The sequence below is a fragment of the Ranitomeya variabilis genome, chromosome 5, assembly GCF_051348905.1.
Source record: "Ranitomeya variabilis isolate aRanVar5 chromosome 5, aRanVar5.hap1, whole genome shotgun sequence".
In the NCBI taxonomy this organism is placed as follows: domain Eukaryota; kingdom Metazoa; phylum Chordata; class Amphibia; order Anura; family Dendrobatidae; genus Ranitomeya; species Ranitomeya variabilis.
In genome coordinates this window covers 377,436,418-377,455,697 of record NC_135236.1, presented here as the reverse complement: position 1 = coordinate 377,455,697, position 19,280 = coordinate 377,436,418, and the positions used below count along the sequence as shown (strand labels likewise).

Below are 19,280 nucleotides of genomic sequence, written 5' to 3'. Positions count from 1 at the left end.
AGGAAGTACAAAGAGATAAAAAGCCCCTCAACAAAACAAAGCACTGGCAGTGCGCAAGGCTGTGGAGTTGGAATCTGAGTTGGTATAATATTGGACCGACTGACTCCTAAAATATATAATGAATTGGGTAAATTCGTTCAATATAGAATGTGCTCAATAATATGAATTATGTTCTTTCTAAATATTGATTATTCTATCATAATTAAAAGTCTGATGTTCACATTGTACTATTGGCCATGACTAGTTGGCTTTACTTTACTAGATGTTTCGAGAGTCTGCAGAAATCCAAGTGGTACAGACCTTTGAATCCTTAGATGCTGTAGCACAAGCTATTACTGATTTTGAAGAGAACACTACATCAAATTTCATTGTTTTAGAAAAACAAAAAAACTTTGGAAATGAAGGTATGTGTTTTAAGCTAAAATTACATGATTTATTATATGTAATGTGTTATTTATTTAATGTTTCCATCAATATAGCCAAATGAGGGGTTGTTTTTTTTTTTTGCAGGAAGAGTTGTACTTTATAATGACCTTTTTTTTAACCATATAGTGTACTGGAAAACTTTAAATTGCCAAAATAAGGCAATTTCACAACTTTTTCACAATTTGTTAAAAATGATGTGATAGTATGATGCCTCTGGTCAGTACGAATTTGTAGATGCCAAAGGTTTACTTTTATGTAAGTGCTGTTAAAAATACCGGTTTTTAACCCCATCACGACCAAGGATGTGTGTATATATATACGTCCTTGGCCATGTCACGCTCCCTCACGCTCTCACCTGGCATCATCATCCACATCTCAACTGATCTGATCAGCTGACATGTTTCGCTAACAGCACCGATCTGATCAGCGATCGGATCGGTCCTGTTAATCCTTTCGATCGTGCTGTCAATCACTGAGCGCATGATCCATAGCACTGTGGTGGGGATCGCACCATCCCCCATAGGCTGTTACCTCGACAGCCTGGGGTCCTGTGATCTCCCCGGATGCAGGCAAAGTCTGAGTGGCGTTGTGGCAGAAAGGGATCATTTCTCTTGTGTACAGACGTGCAGTAGCTAATCTGAACACAAGAGAAGCGATCGTAGTCTTTAGCGCTGAGGTCCCCTAGGGACCATTGTAAAATAAATGAAACATCAATTTTTTTTAGATAGGACAAAAAATTTAATATCAAATGCCCCTCCCTTTTTGGCCCCATTGAAAATAAGTGATAAAAAAAATACACGTTTTGTTCCGAAATGCCCAGTCTATCAAAATCTAAAATCAGTCAATCTTATTTGTAAACTGCAGAGCAGGAAAAAACATTCCAAACTCCAAAATTACCTCTTTTTTTGGGTGCCTCAACACAGGAATATCTGATTGCTCCTGCAGTATAGAGAGAGATGTCTAAGCATCCTTCTGTCCTGCATAAATCATGATCTCCTGTGTACCACGGCGCACAGCCAGCTTTCAGAGGAAGTGAGTCATGACAGTGGGTCATCATCAGACCCCCCCCCCCCCCCGTGGTGTTATAGTAACACCTGAGCGCCCCGTGCTTGCATCACATGGTTGTCAGTGGCAGTGTGGAACGGTGTGATCCCTTCCTTTGCATCTTGGGCTACGTTCACACGTACGTTTTTCAGCGTTTTTGGAGGATTCCTAATTTCAGTTAAATGCAGTGTTTTTTTTTCCACAATGATTTTCCGGTAAGTTCACAAACTTATCCATATAAATGTTTAAAAAACTTGTTTTGTTTTAGCTTTTAGACCTTCTTCTAAAATGTCAATACATTGGCACGGTCCACGAGTTAGGACTGTGTCTCTGATTGAATATACCGGAGTACCTTTTATCATTGCTGGAAGAAAAGTGTTATGCTGTCATCTTGGAAAGGATTTGGCTCTTCCACAAAAAAAAAGATATGTCCAGGCGACACACAAAAAACAGGTACAAGTAAATTTGTATTATAAAGTTGTTCTACTTATTATATTGGCTCTTTACTAATCCTGTTGATCTACTGGGTAAAATTTTAGTGTGCACCTAGTTAGCAATATCCTAAATCCATCTGTTACATAGATATCATTGCATATTGTGCATCATAGGTGTGCAGGTTTCATAACACGGTCATGGAAATAACACATTACAAATCTTGTCCTATAACTCCAGTGCAAGTACCTGCCTTGTTACATGAATACTGTATCAATCCAAACTTCCTTTATAGTTGTTGCCTCAGAACTAAGCTTAGTATGTAAAAGCTGTATATTAACCAAGCACAATAACTAAATATCCTACTACAACTACATTTTGAATACAAAAGTCAGCTCCCCACTTCCATGAGTGCACGTGGAACACCCGCCAGGGCCGTGGGGTACTCGGTACCGTGTCCGCTACTTCAAGGGGATGTGTCACGATGGCGGCGACCCAGTCCATGGCCCTGGGCGCCCAAGTAAAAGGGACGATCTTAAAAGGGGTTTGTTAAATAAATTTCATAAAATAAGAAATGTTCGTGATGCCACCTGTGGTGCTAGGTCAGGGTGACCGATGCTGCTTAAAGGTGTCCGCTGGGGTGATGTTATGGCATTAGGTTTGGATTCCCACATGTGAAGCTGGGTTCCCAGGGCTCCCAGTGTAACAGCGACAGATGTTAGGTGATGTAGAAAGAAACGTAGGACACAGGTTTGCAGCCTCTTTACCTGGTTTACAGATTAATTCAGGCAGCCACAGTCCAGGGGGTACCAGATCACGGATGCAGGTGTGGTCTGGCTGGCTTGTAAGCGTGTTGAGTCCCCCCTACCAGGTATATATAGGAGCCACCCACAAGCTAGACCTTGCGGCCTGGAGTATGAACATGTATGCTTGTGATTACCTGATAAGAGAGATCCTTCCTCGCTTCCAAGCATAAAATCACTCTCCCCGTGAGGAAATCAATGTCACTGTAACAACCTGGAACCTGGGGTGTTACACGCATCATGCTGTGAGGCATTTTCCAGATGCAAAACAATAGAAGTCTTACCGCAACAAAACATGTCTGATTTTTAATCCATTTGTTGGATGGATTGTGACTGAACTGTTGTAATTCAACTCATAGATTAAACTTTTTTAGATTTTAATGGATATATAATGCTGGACTTTTCGTTATTTACAACAAAATATTGTTCCCAAAATTAGCCTAATAAATAGACAGATTACCAAGGTTCAGTACTTAGAAAAGAGAACAAAGTTCATTACCTAATTTCCTTCACAGAAGCTAACCTGATCTAAAAAAAAATTGTATACCCAAAAATGAGGTAGGGACATAATTACGCTAGCAAAAGCATTCACAGCTCCTGAATATAGTGTTATATCTATAGTCTGTGCTTATTTGCAGCACCAAAGGTGTGTGTGCTCATTTTATTAGCTATATTTTTAGTATAATATATACTAATTTTTTAGACTTTAGATCTAGATGTCTTCATTAGATTTTATATTTATGCACTAAAATACGTTATGTAATAACAATTTAAATATAGTGTGTATGTAGAAGTAGTACAATTTTATGGATGTATGTTTACAATTTCTGTATTTTATACACTTTAAGATGTCTTCTTTAAAGGGAACCTGTCACCCCGTTTTTTCAGTTTGAGATAAAAATACAGTTAAATAGGGCCTGAGCTGTGCGTTTCAATAGTGTATTTTCTGTACCCTGATTCCCCACCTATGCTGCTGAAATACGTTACCAAATTTGCCGTTTTCGCCTGTCAATCAGGCTGGTCTGGTCAAATGGGCGTGGTGACATCGCTGTTTCTTCCCCCAGATCTTGCTTAGCTTTCCGTTGGTGGCGTAGTGGTTTGCGCATGTCCAACTGCCGAATCCACTGCGCAGGTGAAGAAAAAGAGCGCGATCTGCGCTATTCCCCTGGTTATCGGTGGGCGCGGCCATTTTTCTGACGCCGCGCGTGTGCAGATGGAGTGCTCTGCTGCCCGGGGCTTCAGGAAAATGGCTGCGGAATGCCGCGCGTGCGCAGATGAAGATCGCGGCGGCCATTTTTCTGAAGCCGAGCTGCGAAAACGGCGAATTTGGTAAGGTATTTCGGCAGCATAGGTGGGGAATCGGGGTACACAAAATACACTATTGTAACGCACAGCTCAGGCCCTATTTAACGGTATTTTTATCTCAAACTGAAAAAAACGGGGTGACAGGTTCCCTTTAATAACTAAAAATGTTTAAAACACATACATACATACATACACTGTGCAGAATTATTAGGCAAGTTGTATTTTAGAGGATTATTTCTATTACTGATCAACACCTATGTTCTCAATCAACCCAAAAGACTCATAAATATCAATGCTTAATATTTTTGGAAGTTGGAGTGGTTTTATTTTTAGATTTGGCTATCTTAGAAGGATATCTGTTTGTGCAGGTAACTATTATTGTGCAGAATTATTTGTCAACTTAATAAAACCCAACTATATTCCCATCTCACTTGTTTATTTTCACCAGGTAAACCAATATCACTGCAAACAATTTAGAAATAAACATTTCTGACATGCAAAAACAAAACCCAAAAAATTAGTGACCGATATAGCCCCCTTTCTTTATGATGACACTCAGCAGCCTCCATCCATAGATTCTTTCAGTTGCTTGATCTGTTTACGACCAACATTGCGTGCAGCAGCCACCACAGCCTCCCAGACACTGCTCCGAGAGGTGGACTGTTCTCCCTCCCTGTAGATCTCACATTTATGAGGGACCGCATGTTCTCTATGGGGTTCAGATCAGGTGAACAAGGGGCCATGTCATTATTTGTTCTTCTCTGAGACCTTTACTGGCCAGCCACGCTGTGGAGTAGTTGGAGGCATGTGATGGAGCATTGTCCTGCATGAAAATCATGGTTTTTCAAAAAACGATACCGACTTCTTCCTGTACCACTGCTTGAAGAAGTTGTCTTCCAGAAACTGGCAGTAGGTCTGGGAGTTGAGCTTCCCTCCATCCTCAACCCGAAAAAGCTCCCACAAGTTCATCTTTGATACCAGTACCCCACCCCCACCTTGCTGGCGTCTGAGTCGGAGTGGAGCTCTCTGCCCTTTACTGATCCAGCCTCTGGCCCATCAAAAGTCACTCTCATTTCATCAGTCCATAAAACCTTTGAAAAGTCAGTCTTCAGATATTTCTTGGCCCAGTCTTGACGTTTTATCTTATGTTTCTTGTACACAGGTGGTCGTTTTTCAGCCTTCCTTACCTTGGCCATGTCCCTGAGTATCGCACACCTTGTGCTTTTTGTTACTCCAGTAACGTTGCAGCTCTGAAATATGGCAAAACTGGTGGCAAATGGCATCTTGGCAGCTTCACGCTTGATTTTCCTCAATTCATGCGGTTATTTGGCGCCCTTTTTGCCCAACACTCTTCTTGCGACCCTGTTGGCTATTTGCCATGAAACACTTGATTGTTTGGTGATCACGCTTCAAAAGTTTGGCAATTTCAAGACTGCTGCATCCCTCTGCAAGACATCTCACAATTATGGACTTTTCAGAGCCGTCAAATCTCTCTTCTGACCCATTTTGCCAAAGGAAAGGAAGTTGCCTAATAATTAAGCACACCTTATATAGGGTTCTGATGTCATTAGACAACACCCCTCCTCATTACAGAGATGCACATCACCTGATTTACTTAATTGGTAGTTGGCTCTCAAGCCTGAACAGCTTGGAGTAGGACAACATGTATAAAAAGTATCATGGGATCAAAATACAACTTGCCGAATAATTCTTAACACAGTGTATATTTGCCAGTCAACTTCATATAAACGTGAAGAGCACTGACAGTCTGTCCAAAATCGCGGAGAACTAAGCATTGTCACATGGTGTCTGTGTTTCTACCACAGTTGTGTGTGCTCCTGTACTGTGCAGATGCATATATGAACATATGACTAGGCCTGGATGAGTGGATACAACACTCGCCAGACCTTACCCAGATGCAGTGGTTTCTTTTGTGCAGTTATCAAAGATTTGAGGTTGTCCAGTACCATAACTTTTTTTTTAATTTCTTCAGAAATCTTGCTATTATGTGCCTCTCAAAACATCCATTAATTTTTAAAAAAAAATATTCGCTTTGTTCATGCTTTAGCAAAACCTCTTCATTGCTGATAAATCTCTGATGGGGTTAATTGACATTTTCCACCCCTGACTTTTTGCTTCTATTACAATTTCCATCATGCATCGCACTGTACCTATTGCTCACTGAAAACTCCACCAACTCGTCGCTGCCGGGTCTGTGGACTCGTCTCTCGTCGCTGCCGGGTCTGTGGACTCGTCTCTCGTCGCTGCCGGGTCTGTGGACTCGTCTCTCGTCGCTGCCGGGTCTGTGGACTCGTCTCTCGTCGCTGCCGGGTCTGTGGACTCGTCTCTCGTCGCTGCCGGGTCTGTGGACTCGTCTCTCGTCGCTGCCGGGTCTGTGGACTCGTCTCTCGTCGCTGCCGGGTCTGTGGACTCGTCTCTCGTCGCTGCCGGGTCTGTGGACTCGTCTCTCGTCGCTGCCGGGTCTGTGGACTCGTCTCTCGTCGCTGCCGGGTCTGTGGACTCGTCTTCCTTTGACCACCTTCTGTGATTAGACTGCGTCAAATTGGGAGTGCGCAGGAGAATGAATTGTCAAGCCCACTGGGGCATGATAACAGCAGCAAAAGGTGGGGTTTACGGAGCCCTGCAGACAGCCCAGTCAGACTACATTCCGTAGTCTGTATGCCTCAGTTGCATGCGAAAATGTAAGTCACAAAGTCTTTTTTCATAGTTCATATAGGGGAGTTTTAGGTCAGCCAAAGATGATTTGGGATGTGCTAGGAAGGTGCAGGGACAGGTAGTGATAGGTTAGGGGGAAAAATGATCTGACAGGTTCCCTTTAATAGTGATGGCAGCTGAGGCTGTAAGAGCAGGGATGTCTGCACATGGTGCTCATACTCCATAATAAATAAATCAAGATGTTTTGATAATTTCATTTTTTGCAAAGTTTACATAGTAGCAACATGTCTCCAGTATATCATTCCACCATTTTTCTTCTTGGGTCTCATACACACTGTTCTTTTTTGATCCTTTTTTTTTTCTTCTTGGATAACTGCACCAAAACTGATCAGTTGCTGTGTCTGCCAGCAAAGTGAATGTGATTTTCAATTTGCTGTGCAGACGTCCGTGTTTTTGACTGCTCCGTTAGTGGTGCAGAAAGCGCATCCAGAAAATGAGCGTCAATTAGCGCTACATTTTTCTGCTGCACTTTCTTCATTATACAAAAAAAAACATCACAATCAGATTGTTATTCACACAGTCCCTTTGTGATGGGGTTTTTTTTTTTTTATGCACTTTCCACGCCACAAAACGTTCAATGAACCTGGCCATATGACTGTCAGGTAACATGGAAACAACTCATCGCTGGACACTGTGGACCTTGGGGGAGCTAATCAAGTGTTTACCTGTGTCCTCCCTGCCCTTTATGGATTAGTACTGCATTTTTGCTTTGAAAAAGCAAATGTGCAGCATTAATAAAACGGAGCAATAAAGCAACACAAGTATGATGCATTTGATGCTGTTCTTCCTAAAATTTATGATCTGTTTTTTGATGCAGAAACTGCAATAAAAAAGGAGCACAAACGTTCTGTGTGAACTTTTTAAAGGTTGCATTTGTATTTAAATACAACTCTTAAGTATAAAAAGAACATTGTTAATATCACAAAATTACAAAATTAAATTGTACCAGGTGTCATCTTTGTGTTTTCTTTTTTTTTGTTTGTTTGTTTTTCTCCCTGTTTTGTTATTATTTTTTTTCTTTCTGAAATTAGCTGTGAAACAACATGACAACTCCTTAATGTGACTCGACTCTACAGATTTTGATTTAAAAGATGTTTTGGGCTCCTCTTAGCCTTTCGACTTGCAACACCAACTTTCCATTCGACTTCCTGCTTTGACATTGAAGTGCAAGAGCAAACCTGTTAACCCACAGTACTATGGCTAAAACATACTTTTGAACAAATGTAGTTTTATGAAGGCTTCATCTGTTGACTTAGTCTCCTATATCAATGGCACACATTTGTAGAATAATTGAATTCTTGCTAGCCGTGTTTTTTGTTTTTTTGTAATTTAAGAAACAATAAAACATGGTCATCAGATTGTGCTGGAATCATGTTAATACAGACGTACAGCACAGAAAAAATATGGAATCGGGGCAAAATGCTCCAGATCATAAGCTCAATTTAGATAATCAGACTCAAAACTAAACCACACCTTTTAAACAGATACCAAAATTATGAATGTATACTGACCACATAGTACACCTTAAAGTTAAATACTACACACCATGTCCAGGATAATACATGCCGACCCCTCATATACTCATTACATTTGATATGTAACATTAAACATTTATAAATGATAAAGAAGTCACACAATCTGAACCTGCATCATAGTTAAGTCTTCCTGGTCTCTGGTGCTTGTTATCAAAGCATGTTCTGGATGGCAGCATATATGATGTCCATGTTATAACCTGGTGTGCTGTGGCTACGCTGATCAATTACATTGGAAATACCCTTCACTCCGTCAAATTTCCATGTTCTACATTACATCTGCCTGTCCTCTTCATAAGAAGTTTCTTTGAGATGACCACACAATCGGCACAGTACATCAAATTTCATTACAATCAATTATGGATCCACATAATATGAAGACAGAATATAAAAAGGTAATGAAATTTAAAATTATGCTATTACTGTTTGTTATGTTAAGGTAAGCTGTCATCCTGACTTGTAATGCTATTTACATACCTGCAGATATAGGTTTGATGTGCTGTCAAATTGTGTTACAAGTCATGTTACCCTTAATGCATCTACACATTAGCCTATTTCCATCTATTACATACTGAAAATGTACTGCTCTAGATAAACATCCTATATGAGTACTTTATTGTACGGTTTAAATGTTTCAAAATTTATGCTTGTAGTTTATGTAACATTTTACCATAGTGTTTCCAAATATTATGAATTCATCCACCGCCCTCCTCCCTGAAGAATGCCTTGCTGCCTAGTGGCCACCAGCAATAACAAAACGTCATGTGTTCCCCCAATGGCATATGAGAGAATTTGGATCTTTTGTCTTTACAAATATTTTTGGATTAATCTTTGTACAATTTCCATGCTCTTCCTGCAGACTGGTGATCATGGTTACATAAAATGCAGAAAGCTAATCCAGGCCACTAAAAAAATGGATTGTCCTGCCAAAATATATGTATATCATATCATAAGATATCTGGATTTTCAGGTATGTAACCAAGTTGTGTAACTCCCTCCCAATAATAAAATTTTACATTTTGTTTTAATTTCTTCATTGTACCACAAGTTGACATATTTGTGGCTGAGTGTATGTTTTCTCCAAGCTTTAGTTTTTATAGTTACAATTTAACGCCACATTTTCATCAATTTTCTTTTTCTTTCTTTTTTTTTTTTTTTTTTTTTTAAATGCGGAGCATTGCAAAATACCTCAACTATTATTTTCTAATATGTTAATGTTCCTTTTAACTTTTTTAGAAAATGTAATTATTTAAAAACAAAAAAAGTCAAGAGAAAGAAAGCTACATCTGTTTATTTTTCTCTTTTTTTTTTTTAGATCAGAAGAAACACAGCTTGGCACAAAAGAGTGGCATCTAAAAAAATTAATCAAGAGCTTACAAAAGACAACAAAGTTTTACACAGTTATGTTGTTCTGTTTCCAAAACTGTCAGAGCATGAAAACCACCCTATAGCTGGAGAGGTAATGGATAGTGTTTCAAAACATCTTGACAATTGGCAGTTAGATCACTGATTCTACCCACCCTTATCAAAAATGTCCATATTGTCTTTAAAAACTTTTTAGATCTTAAATGAATTATTATTCATAACTAATGGGTTTTTCCGTTTGCACGCCATTTACTATAGTGCCTGTGTTGAACAACAATATGTACAGTGTCAATTGGATGAGCTGTGTGATTGGCTGCAGTGTTCTCGATGTAATTCTGCATCTATAATTCTTTCTACATTACACATCATTCTCCTTTTAGATTTATTTGGCTTCTAAATAAAATATACTAGATGGACATGCTTGTAATGTGCCAACGCAAGTGGCCCTCATATAAGAGCCTACCACTTTGAAATTTTTTTTCTTTATATGTTGAGATACAACTCGCTCTGTGGCGGTTGAGGTAGGCACATAAAGCGATTTAGCAAAATGTCCTGTTTGCTTTATTAAAGCACCATAGAGCGAACCCCAAACAATAAAAATCAACAGGCTCAACAGATACACAGTCCTAACAATGGTATTTCAAGGTTAAAGCTGCACACCAAAAAGCATGGAGATTTGACACAGTTGAATTCTTACCTCTACAAATACACGTAATGAATTCACTTGTACTTTGTCCACCATACCACACCCCAGGTGGGGATATCTGAGTAGTCAGTCCCAACCATCTGACACTTCCTAGCTAGCGTTCTTGCTTACATCAGATGATAACCATCTCTGATCCATATCCTAGATTTTTATGTAAGTTAATAGGAGATATTTGGTTGTGTTTACTTTAATTCTGGATTCAATATAAAGTTTGTTTTTATATGACTGCTAAAAAATTTTTTTTAGGTAGCTAATATCCGTGAAAAAATCGACCCAAGAGTTGTGGACAAAATTTTGGAACTTTACCAGAGTGGTATTCGTAAAAAAAGAGATATTAAAAAACTTGTGGAGCACTTTGTCGTTCAAGAGCTCTTCACAGGGCTTGATGTTGTAAAATCATCAAGAAGAAGATATTATCCCACGCTGAAGGACATCACAAATATAATGGGTCGAACTTCTAAAGGGACCACTACCTCTGTGTTTGACCAAAGCAAGGTATTGGATTTGGTTTCCAAGTGGCAGCAAGAAGATAATGGATCCAGCTTTTATTGTCGTCCTTATTCTGTAAAGGAGGAAGACCAAGATGAGCAAAAATTTCTTTTGTGCTATCAAACACACTGGCAAAAAAAACTCCTTTCAACCTATGGTAATAGTATTACACTGCTTGATGCCACTTACAGGACAACAAGATATGCACTACCTTTGTATTTTCTTTGTGTACGCACAAATGTGTGCTATACTGTGGTAGCTGCTTTTGTGGTTCAACAGGAACGGACTGAGTATATTGCAGAAGCTTTGAAAATGATTATGAACTGGAATCCAACTTGGAACCCATCTTGTTTCATGCTTGACTTTTGCTTAGAAGAAATCAATGCCATCGCACAAGTGTTTGCAGGTAATTTAAATGAATTTCACAATATCTAAGATAAGCTTTTTATCAATTTTTTTATTTATTTTATTTTAACATCCGAAGCATTTGTCAATAGCATTATTTACACCTTACACTTCTTATCACTGTAAGGCTTCTTTCACACTTAAGTTTTTTTGAATCCGTCACAATCCGTCATTTTTTATGAATACAGGATCCTGCCAAAAAATTGGCATATTTCCCATAGACTTGTGTTAGCAACGGATTGTGACGGATGGCCATCTGTTTAATCCGTCGTGCACTGGATCCGTCGTAAAATAGCGGTCCGTTGTGCCGAGCAAACGTTGATAGGAAAGTTTTTTGTGCACGTCGGAAAATCGGTCAGCAACACATCCTGCGCTGCTCGTTGTCGGCTACAATGGAAGCCTATGGGCGCAGGATCCGTTGCTGACTGTCACACACAGGAATCCAGCGACGTATCACGTTTTTCACCTCTGAGCATGCCCAGAAGGATTTTCAAGTCTGCGGGTTCCACAAACAAGTGGTGTTCTCTGTCCGGAATCAGTCCAGAGAAAGAGTTGTGGCTGAGGATGCAGCGCTTGTCCTGCTTGCAGCCCTCTGTCTGTGTGGGAGCACGCTACCTTGTTTTCCTCCTCTGCTGAGCAGCTCTGCTGCGTTACTCTGGGTTCATTCCGAGTCAGATCTAAAACCTCATCATCCTCTCTGTTGTCCAACTCCTCGTCATGAGTCACCCTCTTACACTTGCTGCCCTGAATGCACAGTACAGTGCGGATTTTCCTCAGGTATCTGACTTTCATTATTGTCATCAACTGTACCCTGGGGGGTTAATGTCTGGCATTAAAGGTTTTGATTTCTGCTGGGACCAAATTTCCTCCATCTCTGGAGAAAGATGGCAAACGATTTTGGCCATCGGTGCAGATGTGTTCCTCCTCTGGAGTATGTTTGAAGCAGACCTCTGATGCCCATGGAATGGAATGTGTGAACAGCTCTGCAGAAGCCGCCATCTGTTTCCCCAGTCATTTGTGTGGTTGGAGACTTGAGTGTGACACATGGGTAATTGGGGCGCCACTTCTGAGGACTATACTGTTTGTGATGTCGAGGCGGAGGAGCAGAACAGGCCACTTGATCCTGTGCATTCCATGAACTGTAGCAAATGCTTTCTGGGCCTCATCCACAACTCGTATCCCTCTGCTGCTGGCTAACAGGCTGGAGTAGGCCATCCAGTAACAGAAGTTGTCACTGTGGTCGATAGGCCAATGTTTGGTTACTACAGCTTTCAGTAATATTACCAGTAGCACCTACCTCGCGTACAACTCAAACACAAGGCTATGTCCCATTTTCAAAAACTTTTTTCCCCTTTCTACTACAACCTCAGGATTAGGGTGGGCAAACTGTTCTGGTTCGTGACCAGGGTTGTGGCGGTAAAGTAAGCCAATAGTTAATAATGTTAATGTACTTACCGGGTCTGTGTTCTCTCTTCCTGGTGTGATGCGTCGCTGGGTAATTTTCGTGCCGCCCCTTACCTTCTTGGCATATGGGATTGGCTGTGGCCAGTCATGTGACTATTTCCCCCGGAAGCCCAGAAGTGACACAGCGCTGCGGCACAGCTGAACGGGATAACGTGGACCTGGTAAGTATTAACAGTCTGATTATTAACCATAAACTTGCTTTAACACCGCAACCCCGGTCACGTTTCCGGGTAAAAACCACAAGTTCGCCCATCCCTACTTAGGATTTACCACTTATATAGGTATTATTTGGTTGTGGGTAAACTTAGAAACGGAGAAGGGTTGGCTGAATATAGGACAGCCCCTTTAAATATTAGATACAAGTAATACAGTTTCAGTTAATTAGTAACGTTCTTTAAAATATGTTTAGATGCTGATATAAAGTTGTGTGACTTTCATCGGGAGAAAGCTTGGACAGAATGGGTTTCCAAAAAAGAGCATGGTGTTCAGGAAAATAAAAAAGAAGTTCTGGCCTTGCTTCGGGGCATAGCCCTTGCTTGTTCAAGAGAAGAACATGATGCAGCCTTGGCTACTCTAACATCTAGCAATGTCTGGAAGAGAAATAAGATGTTGAGAATGTGGTTCTCACACAAATGGCTTCCAGATATAAAGGTAAACCAGAAAATGTCTTTTGATTCTAGATTTCTTGAAACCATAATTTTTAACATGCAGAGCAGGGATAAAGTCTTGTTTGGCACAGCACGCTGTATGTTTTATAGATATATTGTAATTGAAATCCGCCTTCATAAGCACAATTTTTTAATCTGTTTTTAATTGTTAAAGTTATGGAAAAGCAACCATATAAAGTATGCTCTAACTTTTTTTTTTTATTACAAGAAATGGGCACATGTGTATCGTACTGGGACACAACAATTTGGAATTAATACCAACAATGGTCTAGAAAGGCAGCATCAGACTTTGAAGCATTCTTATCTATCAAGTCTCAAAAATTGTAATTTAAGCAAGTTGCTCCGTGTTCTGCATTTAGAATTTTTCACAGATATGTATAAAAAGTAAGTTCTTTTCAGTACTTTATAGTGTGTGCCTGTAATCATGCATACCATGAACTTAACCTTACCAATAGTGTTAAAGATTTTTTATTTTTTTAGCTGTTTTCTTATCTCATTTATCTGGATTTTTACATACTGAATTACTAAATAAAAAAATTATTAATCTTTGAATGTTACTTTTTAAAGGGATCCTGTCATCAGATGCATGATGCCTGGACTGCAGGCCACATAAATGAGATACTGGCTATATTATATTGCAGATGTGTTATCTTACTCCAGGATGTTGCAATCTCATAGTATCTCTGAAAAGCTGGCTGGGAGACACATGTCTCAGATTACAAGTCCAAACAGCAGGTCCTTCCCTATTCTCCCCGCCCTGCTCTGTATGACTGATAGGTCTTTCCCTATCCGTTTTGGAAGTGTGATGTATTTATTTCCATTTTCCCATTAGGGTTAGGCGTAGGGTGAGGGCTAGGTTTAGGGTTGGGGCTAGGGTTAAGGCAACAGTTAGGGTTGGGGCTAAATTTAGGGTTAGGATTACATTTATGGGTGGGGTTAGGGTTACCGTTGGGATTAGGTTTAGGGTTTCAGTTATAATTGGGGGGTTTCCACTGTTTAGGCACATCAGGGGCTCTCCAAACACGACATGGCGTCCGATCGAAAATTCCAGCTAATTCTGAAAAAGTAAAACAGTGCTCCTTCTCTTCCGAGCTCTCCTGTGCGCCCAAACAGGGGTTTACCCCAACATGTGGGGTATCAGCGTACTCAGGACACATTGGACAACAACTTTTGGCGTCCAATTTCTCCTGTTACCCTTGGGAAAATACAAAACTGGGGGCTAAATAATTTTTGTTAAAAAAATGATTTTTTATTTTTACGGCTCTGCATTATAAACTTCTGTAAAGCACTTGGTGGTTCAAAGTGCTCACCACACATCTAGATAAGTTCCTTAGGGGGGGTCTGTGACTGGGTGTACGGCAGAGCAAGGAGGGACAACAGGCCGAGGGATGATTCAACATTTATTATCAAGAACGCTGGAACAACACATGCAGGTAGAGATCTACAGAGTCCACAATTAGTCCAACGGAACAGATTCGGGGGCACCTCCCGATAATCCTTGTGCCAGCTAACAAAGCAATAGTCCACACGAGTCCATGGGATCCTAAAACAATCCCACGAACGACGAGATGTGTCCTCAGCTCAAGTCTTGCACTGTTTGCTTCCGCAGTCACAGATGGACGTGGGGTCTTGCCTCGGCTAAGAATCCTCACTCCTTCAAGGGTCGACTCACATCTGATCTCAAAAATAAGAATGGATTGTCTGAGCTCCTGGGGTCAGCCCATGAAGGAGGTGTAGGGGTCACACCTTCTATTCAATGGTTGGGTCCACCAGAAGATTCTAGACTGGTCGGCTCCGCTTAAGGTACCTTCACACTGAACAACTTAACAACGATATCGCTAGCGATCCGTGACGTTGCAGCGTCACGGATAGCGATATCGTTGTGTTTGACACGCAGCAGCGATCTGGATCCCGCTGTGACATCGCTGGTCGGAGCAGAAAGTCCAGAACTTTATTTAGTCTCTGGATCTCCCGCAGACATCGCTGAATCGGCGTGTGTGATGCCGATTCAGCAATGTCTTCACTGGTAACCAGGGTAAACTAAAGTCACCGCTGTGCTGTACTTTACCGCCGGCACTCAGTCAGTGCGGGAAGCGGACGGCGAGGGACCTGACGGACACCGGAATGTGAGTATGTACTGTTTGTTTTTTTTCTACATTTACGATGGTAACCAGGGTAAACATCGGGTTACTAAGCGCGGCCCTGCGCTTAGTACCCCGATGTTTACCCTGGTTACAAGCGAACGCATCGCTGGATCGGTGTCACACACACCGATCCAGCGATGACAGCGGGAGATCCAGCGACGAAATAAAGTTCCAAACGATCTGCTACGACGTACGATTCTCAGCGGGGTCCCTGATCGCTGCTGCGTGTCAGACACAGCGATATCGTATGGATATCGCTGGAACGTCACGGATTGTACCATCGTAGCGATCAAAGTGCCACTGTGAGACGGTACCCTAAGTCTCCATCTGCGCACCCACCTAAAAAAAAAAAACAACCTTGTGCCGCCACTGTTCAAGCGATATCAGAACGATCATTCTTGGAGCCTAGGTGACATAATGACAAGCAAGCTCCGAGACCAGTCACCTCTGCCTTCATTCTTCTTGCCTTGGTATGCAGGAGCAATTGATACGAAGTGTCTGGCAGACGCAGTGTTCACTTCCTGTTAATTTGAAAGTGAGGAGAAGGAAGCTGGCAATGATTGGTTGTGATGCTCACTTGTCATAAAAATGTCACCTAGGCTATGGAAACTAGTTTGGACATCACTGGAACCGGACTGGCACCAGAGGGGAGTATAGGCTTTATTATTCTGTGGGGGAACATGGGGAATGAGGAGTAGCCCAAGTATTAAGACAACCCCTTTATATAAAACCTAGAATGTGACCAAAAAGTCCAAAATATTGCTTTTCGTTGAGGAAAAAAAAGCAATATAAGTCAGTTTTAAAACTTCATTTCTTACTATTAAACAGGTTCTTGTTTTTTTTTGTTTGTTTTTAAATGACAAAACCAAAAATAGGGTGTATACATACCCCAGAGTGAGTGTTCTCAGAATTTTTTAACTTCAAATAATTTAATTTTTTTTTTCAGTTTGAGGTAGCAGACTAACGAAATTAGAATTTTGTTTGAATCACATGAATATCCATATCATCCATTGGCAAATGACAGATTTTGAAGCCACAAGGTCTCTACTGATGCACTGTACAGCCACCTGTCAGTCCATGCCAGGATGTGTTTACAGCCACGGCGCACTATATACTGATGCACTGCTAAGGAAAAATGTTCAGTTGCTCATGGCTAGGGATGGTAGAACATTTCGGTTTTACCCTAGTTTGGGACCGTACTTACTCCATTAAAGCAAGCAAATAGTTAATACACCTAATATACTTACCGGGTAGGCGTTCTCTCCTCCTGCTGCGTCACTGTCACTTCCCCTTGCCTTCTGGGCATGTGTGATTGACTGTGGACAGTGCCGTGGCTATTCCCTATTCTGCGTGCCAGTCGCCGCCGCCTCTTGCTTCATTAGCGTCCCTGGCGCCTGCGCTGTAATCTTTTTTTTTTTTTTTTTTTACGGGCATGCGCAGTTGCGCTGTCCTTCGAACTTACAGCGCAGGCTCCGGGGACGCTAATGAAGCAAGAGGAGGCGGTGCATGGCGCGCACAGGCCCGGAGTGACGGCTGTGCTGCATCTGGATTAGGGGTGAAAGAACCGCACCCCGTACAATTTCACGGTACAAGGGGGCACATTTTATAAGCGTTTATTTCAGCATGTGCAGGGAGCATAACTAAAAGAGCCACCTTGTCAGAATGCAGCATTAGCGCTGCACAAGATGGTTCTTTTAGTTACAAACACCTGAGAGGGCGGTTCCCTTTTAACCTGTCAATTCACCCTATATCTTTAGGTTAACAGCATTTTTTTTAATGTTACTTTTTTAAAGTGGGTTTTCTTTTATTTAACATATTTATCCTGACTTGTTTTATTTTCACAGATACTTACAGATGAATTTAACGAGTTCTGACTTTTACCGAAAATACGCTGTAGAAGTCCCATCATTTTTAAAAAATCGTCCTCGTGGATTCATTGCCCATGTAATGCAGCGTTACTACAGTGGCCTTGATTTGTCACACCTTAAATGTTTGGACTCTGATAAGGGAATTTTCGAAGTGAAAAGCGAGTCTGCAATTGATGTAGAGAAACTGCATACCGTTTGTGTTGGATTGGAGGGGCCCACTTGCACATGCAAAGACTGGCAGAAATGTCTGCTACCATGTAAACACATGTGTCTAATTTTACGTGTTGCAAATTGGCAGTGGCATGACATTAATCCAGCATACTCTGAAAACCCCCTTTTTATCCTGGATAGCGATTGTTTTGTGGACACAAACACTGGGCATCGTGACAATGATTTACAAGTACAGGAGTGCAGACCACAAAATAGTGTCAGTTCTGATCCAACACTGCAAGAATTGCCCTCTAGGAGGAGAAATCAGCTGACCTACTTGATTCGCCATTGTGTCAAAGTGTTAAAAAGACTTATAGACTCAGTATACCTTTTGGATAATCAAGACGTTGTGAAACATCTCACGGTTGAATTAAATAATTTGTATTTACAATTACGTGAACAGATCCCCCAAGAATGTGGCTTGCCACTAAAACCAGCACCAAAAATAACAGTCTCAAAAGCTATACAGGAGCTCCCGGTTAGAAAATATGGAAAACAAAAAAACACGGATATTCACAGAGTAGGATCTAAGGCAGAGAATAAAACAGCTGATGTATGGGAAACTGTGAATGTAGATGAACAAGGGGAAACCCCACAAACACCCCCAGCAGAAAATATGGATTGTGTGTGGGTCACTGTAAAGAATATAAAATTGAGCTTCAGGGATCGTGATGTGATTACCAAGAATGATTGGCTAGATGATAACATAATTAATGCATGCCAGCATTTAATTAGAAAAGCATACCCAAAAGTAGCAGGTTTAATGGACACACTACTATTGGCCCATTCTGACATTCCTTTGGTAACAGGCAGCCATATCATCCAGATCCACCATGTTGGCGCACATTGGCTTGTTTCAGCATATAACAACAATTTGGTCACTGTATTTAACTCATTGCACTCCTCTTCCCTTTCTGACGCACTCAAGAACCAAATTTTGAAAATGTACAAACCACTTTTCCACGGCAGTAATAAAATTCTGGATGTTACAATTATGTGTTGCCAGAAACAAAATGGAGCTAATGATTGTGGGCTTTTCGCAATTGCCAATGCAGTGGCATTAGCCGAAGGTGTAGATTTAAAGAGTGTAGAGTTTAACCAGGCTGAGATGCGCAATCATCTAATTTTATGCCTAGAAAAGGGTAGTTTGGAATTATTTCCTCATGAAGCCAAGCTTCATCAGAAAATATACAAAAAAAGGTCAACTCTTACAACTTATTGCCTTTGCCACATGTACAAAGCACATGAACATATGGTGGAATGTTCCTTGTGCAAATCATGGTTTCACTTAATATGTGTAAATATAAAAAAAGATGACAAACTTGTTACAACAAGAAAACGCTTTTACTGTCCCATGTGCCTAGAGAAAAAAAATACCCTTTAGGTAGGGTTGGGTGTTTTTGAAAAGATTTATATATGTGTGTATTTTCTTTTTTCACCTTACACTTAGAGCTTGTCCACCTTTTGTGACTAGTTGCTTTTCTTAAATTTATACCTTTATGACGTAGGAACAAATATTTAGCAAACTAGTTGTAATTGAAAATGTAGCACTGTTTATCTCTTGTGGCTGCTGTATTACAGTGTCTATTGTTGTCTGCAGAATAAGTTACTGAGGTCAGGCACATTAATCTTTATTTTTTCAAATGTGTTAAAGGGACTCTGTCACCTGAATTTGGGGCGGGG

The 19,280-nt window shown here is 40.9% G+C and overlaps 2 protein-coding genes across 4 annotated transcripts in view; both read left to right on the top strand.

Annotated features, from left to right (window-relative positions):
* Nucleotides 1–8,102, top strand: part of LOC143776062 (uncharacterized) — a 20,096-nt gene extending 11,994 nt beyond the window's left edge. The window contains exons 4-6 of the mRNA XM_077264989.1: nucleotides 263–404; nucleotides 1,739–1,923; nucleotides 7,778–8,102. Of these exons, the coding sequence (XP_077121104.1) occupies nucleotides 263–404; nucleotides 1,739–1,923; nucleotides 7,778–7,783 (333 nt within the window). The 3' untranslated portion in view covers nucleotides 7,784–8,102. The remainder of the gene's footprint in view (nucleotides 1–262; nucleotides 405–1,738; nucleotides 1,924–7,777) is intronic.
* LOC143776058 (uncharacterized) lies at nucleotides 5,000–19,280 on the top strand. Of its 3 annotated transcripts, XM_077264978.1 has the most exons (7): nucleotides 5,000–8,673; nucleotides 9,138–9,248; nucleotides 9,594–9,737; nucleotides 10,596–11,244; nucleotides 13,117–13,358; nucleotides 13,584–13,759; nucleotides 17,364–19,280. In XM_077264978.1, exons 1-7 carry the CDS (start codon nucleotides 8,638–8,640, stop codon nucleotides 18,979–18,981), a joined length of 2,976 nt encoding a protein of 991 aa, XP_077121093.1. In that variant the 5' UTR covers nucleotides 5,000–8,637; the 3' UTR covers nucleotides 18,982–19,280. The 3 variants fall into 3 exon arrangements, with proteins under 3 accessions (XP_077121093.1, XP_077121094.1, XP_077121092.1); XM_077264979.1 differs by lacking the exon at nucleotides 9,138–9,248; XM_077264977.1 differs by having other exon boundaries at nucleotides 5,001–9,248.

Bases quoted from the DNA above. Each gene is read 5' to 3' on its own strand.
- LOC143776058 (XM_077264977.1), top strand. From the start codon at position 9,000: ATGCCTTGCTGCCTAGTGGCCACCAGCAATAACAAAACGTCATGTGTT. The intron at 9,249-9,593 runs GTATGTAACCAA...TTTTTTTTTTAG, and splicing joins TAAGATATCTGGATTTTCAG to ATCAGAAGAAACACAGCTTG. The intron at 11,245-13,116 runs GTAATTTAAATG...AAATATGTTTAG, and splicing joins CATCGCACAAGTGTTTGCAG to ATGCTGATATAAAGTTGTGT.